Consider the following 13,915-nt stretch of genomic DNA (forward strand, 5'->3'; position numbering starts at 1 on the left):
GAAATGTGATTATTATTATTAACTTAATGTGTTGATAATTTTTTTTAAAAGATATTTCTCCTTGTGGTTGCGGCTGTATGCCGCACTATTGTAGAAAAACATGTTCAGCTGTATTGCAATTCAATAGATTAAACCATTGGCCAAAAAGGCATATTGAACAACCCAATATTTCTCCAATATACATGCCAGCAATTCAGATTAGATGCCGACTTGTATTATTTTAACATCAATTCAGATTATGAAAACCGACCTCTTTTTATTTAAACATCCCTTCTACTTGGCACACATCCTATTAATTATTCCACTAAAATTGGTTACAATGACACCAAACAAATATAGCAAACCCAACATGTAGTGCCCAACTATTAAGTATAGTTTGTCAACTGGACGCAAATTATAATCACTTGATAGATGCCCAACTATTAAGTATAGTTTGTCAACTGGACTCAAATCATAATCACTTAATAGATGCCCAACAAACAATCTCACACAAACAGAACTAGAATCAACAATGAAAAAGTGCAGAGGTAGCGAAAATACTTGTATGTACCAAGACTCCACAACAATATGAACATTACAAAAATTGTAATCCATTACATTCGTGTCAAGAACCTCTGCTGTCAAAGAAGCAACAGAAAACTACACAGCTGGTAAACTGTAATCTTTCCAATCAAGCAATGCCAAAAAATATGTTACATGTCCTAGCTGTTAAAAAAAACTTGAGTATCAGCTTTGGCCTAAAAACTTGAGACTACTGTCTCTTCAGTCTCCCTGTGAAATCATCCATTTGCTCTGCTCAAACACTATCCCACAGCTCTCATCGATAACAAAAATCCTCCCACAAAAACATAAATAAATACTGATGGGAACAAATACCTTTGTCTATAAGTCAACTTGATGGAGAGGGATACAAAAAGAAAAGAGCAGCGAGCCACTTAGTATTTAGTTAGTATGTTGCTCACTAGTACCAGAAAATTGCCGGTAGCCTTCAATAGATGACAGCACACTCCCACCTTTCCCACTACGAACTACTACCTCCCAACCAGGCCCCTTCAGTGGGAGAGCTTCAGAACTTGCTAGATCATTTCCTGCAGAGTCCTTTAGCATGTCACCTCGGTCCAAGAGACGTAAAAGATTGGCATCATTAATTTCAGTCTGTATAAGTTCCTCTTCTTCATCCTTTTCTTGCTTAAGCAAAGCAATTAAATCTGCTTCCTGTACATCATCAATAGCAATTTTCGTCAATGTCCTGATATGCTTAAGGCTTCTGAAGTTGGCTAAAATCTGATTCATTCGAGTGAGAACATGTAAGCAAGCAACATAAGCTAAGATATAATAAACAACATTAAATCTTCAAACCTCTAGTGTATTGGTAACTCGTTCTTGACGAAATTGCCCTTTCTCAATCACCAAATGTTCCAACTTTAGCTTGCTAAATGCTACTTTAAGCATGCGACCCTGTATTCATTGACCCCACGGTAACCAAAGTAAGTTGATAATATAAGCACTGTGAACGGGGTAAGTTGATAATACAAGCACTCTGAGCATGATACAGTGACAAAAACAATCCTTACCTCCACAGAATGAGCTGTGATAAGCCTGTAGACATGTACAGGTTTTGTTTGTCCAATCCTATGACACCGGTCCATTGCTTGCAAATCCATTTGAGGATTCTGCATGATCAAACTTATTATAATGATATAATTACAATAAATACATACAAACAAACTTCAATGCACATTCACAACAAAAGTTCCTGCATAATAAATGATTTGCCCTACACATGCATTAAAAACGCATACCCAAATGAAATTAATATGATAAGATGTAGCATTTACACTAAACTTGTCAATGTAAACTTATATCTTACCCAGTCACTATCATAAATGATACAAGTATCTGCAGCAGTGAGATTGATCCCAAGCCCACCAGCTCGTGTGCTTAACAAAAAGATACGAGATTTGCTTTCTGGATCATTAAAATCATTGATCTGTATCGAAAAAGACATTAAAGAAGAATTTGTAAGAAAACTGCACATGCTTAAAGATTGCAGACGTAAATCAACAATACTAAAAATATGTGAGCTAAGCCATTGTGCCCAAATACTTGCACATATAATTTATTAATTTGCCTATACATTCTGTATCAGGTTCATCAAAATTATTTCATAGTGATCCAAGCCTTGAGCAAACAAAACCAGCCAGCAGAAACAATCCAATCCATTGGATTTGATAACTAAAACATCTAATATAGAGACTGTTATAATGAAGACTTTTCTTGACCAGCCTTTCCATTTAGACAATTACACAATACCTGCGTTCTACGATCTTCCAATTTAACTCCTCCATCAATTCGACAAACCTCGTGTCCTCTCTCAAACAGATAGTATTCCAGCAAGTCTAGAACTTTCGTCCATTGAGAAAAAATCAAAATCTGTAATCAATGTCCAATTTTCGCACCATCAGAAAATCATGCTTAGAAACTACAAAGTGCATGCCCTAAAATGCAGAAGCACACAGAACTTGAGAACAGCAAGCAAACTCTCCTCTTGATTGCTGTGTTACTTGAAATCAGTACAAGAAACTTAAGTGTTCGCTAAAAATGAAGGTTAACTAATGCAAATTGTTATTGGTACCTTATGTTTTCGAGCTTTCAAATGCAATATAAGTCTGTCTAACAAGCCAAATTTGCCACACTGCTGAACCAACTGAGCCACTGGTGGGTATTCAACTGAGGAGAAAGCTCAATGTTAGACATAACATTAAATTAATTTGTCCCACTAGTAATCAGTTTCAAAACAACCAAGCTTAATTACTAATTAAAACCTTACTTGATTGATCAAACTGTGATTCCAACAGATCAGGATGGTTGCAGTTCTTTCTTAGTTGAATCATCAGATTGTTTAGCTTTGTTCTGATACCTGTGCCTGAAACAGATGAAGGAAGTCATACCAAGCTTTTACTATTCAAGCAAATAAGACTGGCTAAATGGCTGATAGTACAATTAATAAAGGAACACAACTTATGCAGGAGCTCTATAAAATAACTCTCTAAAATTAGAGAACACATTACCCTACCTCTCTCTGCCTTACTCTGCAGGTAGGCCTCAAGTGTTTTATTGACTAAATGCTCTTGTATCTGTTTTTGATGTTCTGTCATATTTGCATACAAGATTATTTCTTTTTTCTTTGGGAGGTTCTGTTCCACCTCTTCCTTCAGTCTTCTGAGGAGAAATGGCCGAAGAATCAAATGAAGCTTTGAAATTACCTGAAAAGGCAACTATTGTCAATCTCAAGTCCAACAACAGAAAACAAACATAAAATAACTGCTTGAATTTGAAGCATACTTGAACTCTTCTCTTCTCCTCTTCTTCCTCCTGACCCATCCCATTGCTCTGTCTCCCACCAATATCAAACCTTAAAGCAATTTGGCATAAATCAGCATAGTAAAGTAAGAAAGGCCTTAAATGAGAAGAGCACATGCTTTCCTACATCAGAGCCCAGAAGTGATCATATCTTATTGATCATGAAATGATAATAAAGAGTACTAATCACTAGATCTGTAAAAAGTAACAAAATCATAGGGTCCCCCTCATAATAACAGAGGCATGGAATGGTGACAATCCCTAGCTATTCAAATGTCCCCAATAACTAGATCATGATTGTTATTTATAGCTCATCACTACAATATCAGCACGATATGGAGAGGTACACTTTCTCAAATAGGAATGCCTTTCAAGCAAGAGAAGAAGCAATTATTGGATATAAATACCAATAAACCCATTTCCCTGTGATTAAAATAACATGACAAATTAACTCTACTTATAAGCATCTTTGCTACTATATGTAATTTAATGCCTGCCAATCACAGAGAGCTAGATGCAGCTAGGCAATCACTATGCCTTTAATATTTCGAGACTGCTGCAGATTAAATTCATAAACATGATAATAAAAGAGTCCAAAATTACCATCGAACCAAACTTCTTTCAACATGAATAGGCTTCTTTTGGACTTAAATACAGTTGTTTCTTTCTTTTACTAAAATTCAGATATATTAGTACCTATCAAAAAAAATCAGATATATTAGGCAACCAGACCCTGACAGTCTCACAAACTTGCAAAAAAGCTGAGTAATATTATATTTCTTCCGACATGCCACAGGTACAGCACATGTATGCATCTGCTCCGAATCACATCAAGGTTTGAAAACGGAAAATTGGATATGGCTCAAATTTTGCTAGTCTCTACAGCAAGATTAGAGTTTCAAATGTGGCAAGAAAAGAATACCTAGTTTTAAGTTTTTAATGTTTCAACGAAATAAAGACTAAGCTGAACTACTAATTGCTGGCATTGGCATGCTCTGATGGTTAAGTTGTAGTGTTGTTCTTGATAGTTGAATGTTAAAATGGTGATCAGGTCCCATTCTGTAACCTCACAAGTTCATAGGTCCACATCAAAAGCATTTACCCTCTTAAGGAGTAAAAATTCTGCAATTTCCAACCTAATTCTATTAAGCAAATCTACCATTTGTGAACCTTAAAAACACATAATTAATACCATACTCGATGATTTGAGATGTGCCATTAAATCAAATTTCTCTAAAGCAGAAAAAATTTGTAACCACATTTCTTCTTATTGTTCAGGTAGAACCTTCAGTCGCACTTTAAAGAAAACCCATTTGCTTGATTTGATAGATAACAATGTAGCTAAAAATCTTTTCAATGGCATGTTTAAAAATACTTGTCTACTTCTCTCCACATGGAGAAAATGTAGCTGAAAAGAACCTTCAAGGCTTCAACAGCAAAGGAAAACTCAACTAATCCAGATGGAGAAAAAATAACTGAAAAACATCTTCTGTAAAACTTATAAAACCACTTCTGATAGCAAGGGTAAGCAATTCAATACAACAGGATACACCAAGAGCAATTTTGACAAACACTTACACTGAAGACCTTTCCACCTCACACTGTTTACTCCCCTTAAAGACAACACTAATATTTAGCCTTTAGATACTTTAAATTTATTACATTGAATGCAAACTTATGTGCATTGAGAGGGTAGTGAAAACATGACATCATTTAATCCTTGGCACAGCTGGCATATGCGTATTTCTAAATATCTGATGAAGCACATCTTATGGTAAGAGGAGCATGTCCCAGAGTACAAGAGGTCAATTGACAAGTTCAATTTTATCACTGAGCTTGATAATGAGGTCAAACCTATCTTACTAACTTTAAAAACAAGGGAATCAGCAAAAAAGGTGAAAATATAATGTAATTGATGAGTCTAAAACATGTATGCATTGATTTGAAATAAAGCATTTGCCCCAAGTCATATAAATCAGATATCTACAGATCAAGCAGAAGAGAGATTTACCAAGATTCGAATTCCTGACGTGAAGTAAATACATCAGGCAAAATGAAATTAAGCAAGGACCAGAGTTCTGCCAAATTGTTCTGTAGGGGAGTTCCAGTCAAAAGAACCTTATTGTCAACATCTAACTGTTTCAATTCCCTCAGTAATTTGCACTCAAAATTTTTTAATCGGTGTCCCTGTAGCAAAAAGGTAACTGAATGAGATATTAAATTGACAAAACTGAACCCAAAATAGAAGTGCTTGATTTTGTAAAACACAAACCTCATCGACAACTAGATATTTCCACTTGTAGCGGGCAAGTGCCTTTACATCATTCATGGCAACCTCGTAAGATGTGACAATAACGGGAAAATCTGGACCGACTTCTCCTGGCATGTGCTTTCTTCTCAGCTCATCACGCTCAATTTTTGACCCATGATATAGGAGAGCTTTCATGCTTGGAGTAAATCTGCAGATAAGTTTTGCTTAAGTTTACTAACAAGTCAATACAATGAACAGGGTAACTCTAAAAAGATCAAATCTTACAAGTAGTCAAAATCCCACCTAGCAATTTCATTCACCCAATTTGATAGAGTGGTGAGGGGGGCAATAACTAGAAAGGGACCATGCATGTCCTTTCCCTTCAAGTGAGCAAGTAAACCAATAGTCTGCACAGTTTTTCCTAGACCCATTTGATCTGCGAGTATTCCATTGAGACCATTTTGCCACAGAGAAATTAACCACTTTACTCCCTTGATCTGATAAGACTTTAGCCTTCCTCCCGTCAATAGAGGAACAAGATTCATTTGTTCTTTCCAATTTCTTTCCTCCTCTGTTAAATCATCAGAATCATTATCTTGGGCATCTTCTTTGCAATTTTCTAGCATGACCTTAACTGCATCTTTTGCCTTTTCTTTTGCCTGAGAATTTATAGCACACATAGGAAATGGCATGAGAGGCTTAACACTACACATCAATGCTCTAACAGAAAACATTATATAATTATATATACATTGATAAATGATTTTTTTTTTAAACAAGCATCATAAAATTACACAAAAAAACCTTCATAAAGTCATTAATGATCTCATATATAGAGGTCAGATGAGCATTTCCAAAAGGTCATTTCACCTTTTCATTATTTACTGTTCATAAATTCAAAATTTGTTAGCAATGATGAACACTATATGAAGTTTTGAAAGAGCTTAAGGACCATTAGTGATGAGAAGGCATTTCGAATACATAAATAACATGTCGAACGGAATTAATGTAGTCAATTGATATAATACTAACAATCTACAAAAATGCAACAGTTTCCTGTAAAGCTTGCAAGCTTTCAAATAGTTAAATGTATAGGTTTTTGTTTCGAAAACAACTTTTAAAAAAACTCTACTGTCCGTAAATGCCATCCACCAATGACAAAACCTTACAAAACACTGAAAGAAGATTCAAAAGCTATGTTGACATTGAAAACTAAGACACATTCTACCAAAAAAAAATTCACTTTCTCAAAAACCAACATGTAACAGCTGCCACTCCCTACAATAGAATACTAAGAATTCACAGATAAATCCAGGGTCCAGAGAACATATGTATTGACAGAACGTAAACCCCCTTTTTTGTGAGCACCATAGATTCCTTAGCATACTTAGAAAAGCCGCTAGAGCTGGCTGCAGTCATCTGGTCAACCCCGGGGCATTATGGCCTTTATCTGCTACAATGAATAAATAGCGACCCCATGCACATCTGTTCTTATTGTATGATGAATCCCTTATACAGCCCTTAGAACTAACAACAGAGGTTAGAAACAATGCCCAAAGCTCACATTAACATTATCATCGTGACAGTAATGTCACTAACCCTCATGTGAGGACCACATGGGCTTATCATATAATACTGTATACATCTTATTAAACTCCAATTTTACAAAATATTGTACAGTTACATAGGTTATATTGTACATTTTTTATATATCAAGCATCTTACTTCTGTTAAAAGCTGCCTGTGTCTTTTACTATCTGTACAGTGATCCACAGCTATAAGTTGCCAATAATATCTTGGGTTTTTCTATTGTTGTGATTGTGCAATTGTCATGTCACAGCTCCATGACTTCAAAAAACATCATACTACTATAAAACAACATATTATATCTAATGATTTATTTAACGTTTGATTTAGCAATGAGAAAATCAATGATCCAAAACTTTGGATACATGTCAAAGTATGTTAATTATATTGAATGAACTAGATTAGATCATACTTATTGACTAAACCATTGAAGCCCCCTATCTTTTGAGGGGGTGCCATAGATACCCCAACCCCTCTAGCCTCTGTATTTATGATTGCCTTTGGTGCTTCCTAAACCTTCCTCCTAGAGTAAATAGATTTGCAACCAATACCAATTTCCTTAAGAATATATCCACACATTCTCGGTCATATGCATTAGGTGATAATCCAGAGCAGACTAAAGATTATTTGAGCTGCACCCAGTTTGATGAACACACCTAGATTACGTGACCCAATAAAAAAGGGCTGGGAAATGGATTGACAGATCTTAACAGTATTTGTAACAATCAATTTTGACACAAGATCTTCAAGCTAACCTCGATGATTTTCATATAAAATCATATTGCCAATAAGAAAACAAGCAGGTCAATGAAATGGAGCCACAAGAAAACCATTCAAAACTGTAATACAGCCAATCTGGAAAGGCAATGCATATTTAATCAAGCATCATGTACATACTAGGTACCATAAACTTTAATAAACAGATAACATTTAAGAACTTACTGCATTGGACATCGTTGCCTTCTTTCGGCCTCTACCACCATTCGCTAGCTTGCAATCTTTTGCATCATTCTCATTAGCACTCCCTCTTCTCTTGCGACCCCTACCAACACCTCTTACCTCAGGCTGGGGAACTTTTGCATCACCATTCTCATTTGAACCCTGCTTTTCCATGATAGAATTAGAAGACTAGTATGCAGCTACTTTTTCTCAAAAAAAAAAATACAGCTAAAACTAACTTGAATAAGAACTAGACAAATAAAATGAATCTAACCATTATGGTAGAGATAATATAGATGAATATTAGTTTGAACACTTGGTACGGAAAACAGATTTACTTATTCTGATAGATAAAATACAGAGGAAACTAACTTTACATATTCAGAAAATAAAAATAATTTGTTAATTGTAAAACAATACAACTGAAAACAATCTTCATCACTATAAGAAGAAAATGCATCTGCTTATTCTAGTAGAGGACTTTCAACAAGTAGAAGAAAATGCATCTGATTCTTCTAATGCAGAATATACAGCCGAAAATTACACTGATACAGTTAATAAAAAAAAAGCTTTCCACTTCCTCTACTAGAGAATTTAAAAAGACAAATAGCAATTGGAAAAAAACTGACTAGATTTGATTTGCATATAAAACATAGGTTGCAAGTACAATCTCTCAGACTTACAAATTTAGCATCTTCCATTTGCTCAAGCAAAAACTCTGAATAAAGCTGAGTCTGGTTAAGAAGTGCCTCCAATCTGCTAAAGACCAAATCACCAATTTGTTGAGCTCCATTATTTGCTTGTTTTTTGTTTTCCTCCTCCCGTTTTGCTCGTTCTTCCTCTAGACGTTTCTCTTCTATGACTAGATCTTCTGGAACCTGCAATACTTCTCCATCACATGGGGATTCATTGTCCTCCAAATCAATATGCAGATCACTTCCAGACTTTCCCTGTTAAGAGGAAGTAAAATGATATCTGAATCAGGATAAAATAATCTTGATCAATATTTCAGTTCAAACATCAAAAGCAAAAAATCTTTGAGCTTTACATCAAGATATAACCACAGGATAATAAACAGCTAACTACAATTACAGACGAACAAAATCAAATTGACCAACTCACTTACAATTTCACCAAAGCACCCTAAGCTTACAAAACACATTTATACCATGCAGAAACTATGGCAATTCTTCTAAAATAAGAAAATTTTAAAAAAAATGCAAAATCTTCACCTCATCTTCCAATACAGATATTGGTGAATCAGCATCTCCTTCAACCTTGGCAGCCACAGCATTAACCATTTTCAAAATCTGCATGACAAAATGGAAATTAAACCCAAAACAGTCAAAATTATAACCATCAAAATATGGGGTTTGTACTTTGTACACAGAATAAACTAGCAAAATGAATACACATGCAGCCTTTCAGCTAATGATTAATCATGAAAGACAATATAAGTAATACTTATTATCAGCATACAAACACCTTAGAAATTAAGTTAATTACCAAATCTCTGCCTGAGATCATGAATTTGGGAATACAGCAAATACCAAAGTAAATGCCCTCATTACAAGTCTAACCTTGAATGTAGCTACATTTATCAAATATTTCATTGTTGAAGTAAATTCCATGGTAACTATCAACAATGCCAACAAGATTGTAGCTAAAGTGACAAGCTTGGTAGCACTGCCAAACAAGTTAACAATGTCAAAATTATCATAGCTCTAGTAGCAAGCTTAATAGCATTTGCCAAACTAGGACCTTATTGCACATTAGGATATTTAAAAGTCCTAATGCTCAAACGAATTTCATAATAATAATCAAGAGTACCAATAAATTATAACTTTGGCTGAAGCTCAATGTCACAATAACTGCAATACCAAGACATGGGCCTCTGTTGCAGACCTATGCTTTCAGGCAAGTACGTGAACACAGTATTGGTAGCAGAAACAAAACTCCCATATATGCTACTTAGTTGAAAACCCACAAAATTACAAGGCCACCTTACCCTCAGAATCCAGTTCACTGTGAATGGAAACTACATATTAACAATATAATGTTGCATTTATCTATAATGAGCGTCCAAATAAATATATGAGTAGAAGGGTAGCAGAAAAATGCTGCCTAAATTAGGTAGACCATCTCTTTTAACCATACAATTAAATACAGGAACAAAGTGGATAAAAGTCATGTCGGATATTTATTCCTAATACTCACATGGTTTTAGAAGTCTTTTCTAAGAATACAAAAATGTAAATTAGAATTTTGTATTTCAACTTGAAGACTATAATTCACAACTAAGGCCCTAGTCTCATAACCTTTAGCATTTCTACACGATGTTTGATAGTATTTCCTGAGGACATTTCATGTGAGAAAAAGGTTCAAGTGGCAACAAAAAGTCGTAACATAGATAAAGAATATTTCCATTTACAGATAGAAGAATGTTTTTTATTTTTAAAAAACTAACAAATACATCCGCATTGCTTCTGTTTAGAAGAAAAAAACACTAAACATTAATTAATGTAAACACTGTATATTTTCACACAGAAACGTAGCTGGTGACATTGAGAAATTTTATTATTGGATAATACACATGCTTCTAAATAAAATGACATGGTAAAATAACCATCAGCATGGAAATGTTTGGATTCTTAGCATTTAACAATTTCTGTATTGCAGGAGCTCTTTGCAGTTGTGAATAAGCATCATCTATTTTGCACGAACCCAATTAACTATATTACCAATTTAACAATTTCATGCTGGGATAGTGGAATCATGAGATCAAGGCTGTTCATAGTGGAGTTTATATACACTGGGGCTTCATCAGGCTAATCTGTGCCGTTCTTGCATTTGTATTTCCTCACAAGTTTCTGCTCCTTTTTCATGTTTCCATTGCATCTATATCATGTTGAAGACAGGTTACCATTTAATGCATCTTTGTAAGGTTTAGAAAAAGTGTTCCAAAGGTTCCTTGTCAAGTTGACAAGTTATATCCGTCTGTGGTGAGCACAAGGGCACTATCTAATGACAGTTCACTAATCCAAATTTTAGTGAGGGTGACGGATTGGGGACAGTTGATTCTGTCGCCAGAATGTTTGGAATGAAGCTGATGATAAGAATCTTCCTCCTTAGCTACTTAGACTTTGTTGGGCTTGGCACTTCTCATGTTTATTAAATTATTTGCCATTGTTCCAAACTTGGTCCAAATAGACCTTACACGTGTCCTTCTCTACCACCTTTTTGTTAATATTGCACTACTATGCCTTATTCAGTTTACTGAATAAAGTTAAATTTGAAATATTTATCAGAACTCAGTTTTTTGAATAAAGTTGTATATATAAAATATAGATCAAGAAAAATTTAGTAGACCTTCCTTAGACAGCAAGCAACTAAATTGGATTCCTCGATTTCAAGATGAAGGTGCAAATTCAGATATAAGTTCTGAGTGCATAAATCCTGGGCATTTCTAGGAGAAATTTGATAGTATTTCTTGAGGAAATTTTATGTACAAAAGGCTTCAAAAGCAAAAAGAAAATCATACTACATATCAGTATAATATAGAGAAGTTTTCCATTTAATGGTGCAAGAATAATTTTCATGGAATAACATAGGCAAATATTTATAACACTGATAGATTTAGATAAAAGAAAAAAGAAACTACTATTGCCAAATGTAAACCATAGTAAGTGTTAGCAGAAGTATATTTTGGTACAGCAAAACAGACGGTGATATTCACAAACTTTACCATTGAGCTAGCAGACTGGCAAAGAGGTATCACCTCTGAGAAAATATTGGCAATTCAACCTTATCAAATGGAAGAGATATAGGTGTAGAATAGTTCAGCTGTCCACAGACGGAATTGGAGTCCTTGAAGATGTTACAACCAAATTTAGGCGCATTGCACTCAAAAAAAGAGATGTATAATCATAAGGTAACCCTAAGAAGAAATAATACCAATACTGCAGTCTAAAAAGCAAAAATGATTTCAGTGTGGTCATAAATATGCAAAATCAGCAGAAAGAATGTCACCGTATTAGCTAAGAAAACCTACCCAAGTTTTTAACTCCAACTAAGGAAATGCAAATAATGTGAAAATTCAGTACAGAATAATGAATTGGGACCCAAAATGCACAGGTATGAAAAAGCGATATGTAATCGTTTTATACATGTATTGAGAGATAAATAGCAGAAAATCATCATGGTATTACCAGATATTCATCACAAGAGCTGAAAATTGGGGTCACAGCGAGTAAGCACTCTGAGATTGTTCAAATGCCACAAATCAGAGCGTTTTTACTATTTTGCCTGCCGATTGAGGCAGGCATTGGATCGTAATTTTTCAATTATTACAAATACTGCTAGAAATTAGCAATAGGTAACATACTAAATGCTGAGGATAAAAGATCATCAGGACCTGGAAATGAAAAAAACAAAAGAATCGATTGAACATGTGAACTCCTTACTCTGCATTCAAGAAATCGGAGCTCTTAACGTCTTCAAAAGAAAGATTAAAAAACTGAATGTTGCCACATATAAAATACTCAAGCGATTATACTCAGAGCTTCCTACAAGCAAAAACCAAAAGACTAAGAGAGTTTCGTCTGCAGTTGGACTCGAATAAAGCTACATTTTCAGTGTCGGAAAAAGTGGGTAGAACGAATGTACCCTAGCATTACAGTCCCCTGCAACTAAAGAACAGAAGAATACGTCTTGGTTGTTCGTTCGTTTAGTTGGGGATCACCTTGCGCCCGGACAAGCAAAACATTCCAAACCATTATTCAGGGTTTGCAACCACAAGAATCATCTAGCTTAAAAATAGTTCTGGAAGATGGACCGGAAACCCTTCTTCGGTGCCTATCTTGACAAGCATCCTTGATGCTGGAAAGCATGTGCATGATATGCCAATAACCCTCTTCAGTTTCTAACCTGACAAACTTATAAATAAAACTTATCCTACCAAAAAACATGATAAATTGCGGAATATAAACTAAACAAACGGAATACAGCTTCAAGTTTTATTAACATAAACAAGCGACAAAGAAAATTCTAGATGGCCAAGAAAATCTTAAAAACATCTTGCTGTTGGATACTGAAAAATGAGATAACACGTCAAGTGAGAGCTAATGTGTACCTAAAATGATCTTTGTTCTACACCTGCAGACCGGCTGAGAAATGAATGGGAAAGAAACAAAGCAGCCGAAATTGGAAACTGCAACCTGTCTATAGAATTTAAGAGAAAGTGTTGGAGGTGGAGGCTTCAGGAGGCAGAATGTCTGTATAAATATGAAGTGTGTTTATGAATGTAGGGACTAGTTTTGGCGGGAAAAATGTGTTGACAAAACCCTTGGAGAGAGAAAGTATTTGACAGAGATTTTAGAGAGAAACCGCTCCCTTAGGAAGTTTGTTGTAATGTAAAATATAATGACAAATTATTCTCTTATATGCTGATGATTTATTTATTTTTTAACAAAATATGATTGTAATTTAAGTGTGGGAGAGGCCATGTAATTTGATTGATGAGATGCATTCCCTGTGTATCTTTTTTATTTGGTTTTTTCCTCAAAAGTAGCTATGACTAGAGCATTAAACTATTTATATTTATTTTTATTTTATTTTTATTTTTTTCTTTTTATTTTGTTTTTTTTGTTTTTTTGTTTTTATTTTTATTTTTTAACAAAATATGATTGTAATTTAAGTGTGGGAGAGCAGATGTAATTTGATTGATGAAGATGAGAAATATTTAATATGTTAATTTTTTTTTTTTTTCTCAAAAGT

At 34.6% G+C, this 13,915-nt stretch overlaps 1 protein-coding gene across 2 annotated transcripts; it reads right to left on the minus strand.

Annotated features, from left to right (window-relative positions):
* Window positions 1–540: 540 nt before the first annotated feature.
* CHR1 (chromatin remodeling 1) lies at window positions 541–13,553 on the minus strand. Of its 2 annotated transcripts, none has more exons than XM_089819475.1 (16): window positions 13,272–13,553; window positions 9,373–9,450; window positions 8,824–9,090; window positions 8,144–8,302; window positions 5,918–6,273; window positions 5,636–5,822; window positions 5,375–5,550; window positions 3,346–3,415; window positions 3,077–3,266; window positions 2,831–2,926; window positions 2,636–2,730; window positions 2,314–2,433; window positions 1,871–1,990; window positions 1,575–1,673; window positions 1,360–1,458; window positions 541–1,215 (listed from the first exon to the last, which is right to left on the minus strand). In XM_089819475.1, the coding sequence occupies exons 2-16, from the start codon at window positions 9,439–9,441 to the stop codon at window positions 943–945; spliced, it is 2,376 nt and encodes a 791-aa protein (XP_089675601.1). In that variant the 5' UTR covers window positions 9,442–9,450; window positions 13,272–13,553; the 3' UTR covers window positions 541–942. The 2 variants fall into 2 exon arrangements, with proteins under 2 accessions (XP_089675601.1, XP_089675602.1); XM_089819476.1 differs by lacking the exon at window positions 13,272–13,553 and adding an exon at window positions 12,806–13,129.
* Window positions 13,554–13,915: the final 362 nt, after the last annotated feature.

Source organism: Cupressus sempervirens, chromosome 3 (assembly GCF_028749045.1).
Source record: "Cupressus sempervirens isolate cs-2001-9-10 chromosome 3, ASM2874904v1, whole genome shotgun sequence".
Taxonomy (NCBI): Eukaryota; Viridiplantae; Streptophyta; class Pinopsida; order Cupressales; family Cupressaceae; genus Cupressus; species Cupressus sempervirens.

What these genes read in the sequence shown, in the direction of transcription:
- CHR1 (XM_089819475.1), bottom strand. Translation starts at nt 9,441, where the DNA reads ATGGTTAATGCTGTGGCTGCCAAGGTTGAAGGAGATGCTGATTCACCA. An exon ending in AAATGGAAGATGCTAAATTT is followed by an intron (nt 8,303 to 8,823) that starts GTAAGTCTGAGA and finishes ATGGAAAAGCAG; the next exon opens with GGTTCAAATGAGAATGGTGA. An exon ending in TGAAAGCTCGAAAACATAAG is followed by an intron (nt 2,434 to 2,635) that starts GTACCAATAACA and finishes CATTGATTACAG; the next exon opens with ATTTTGATTTTTTCTCAATG.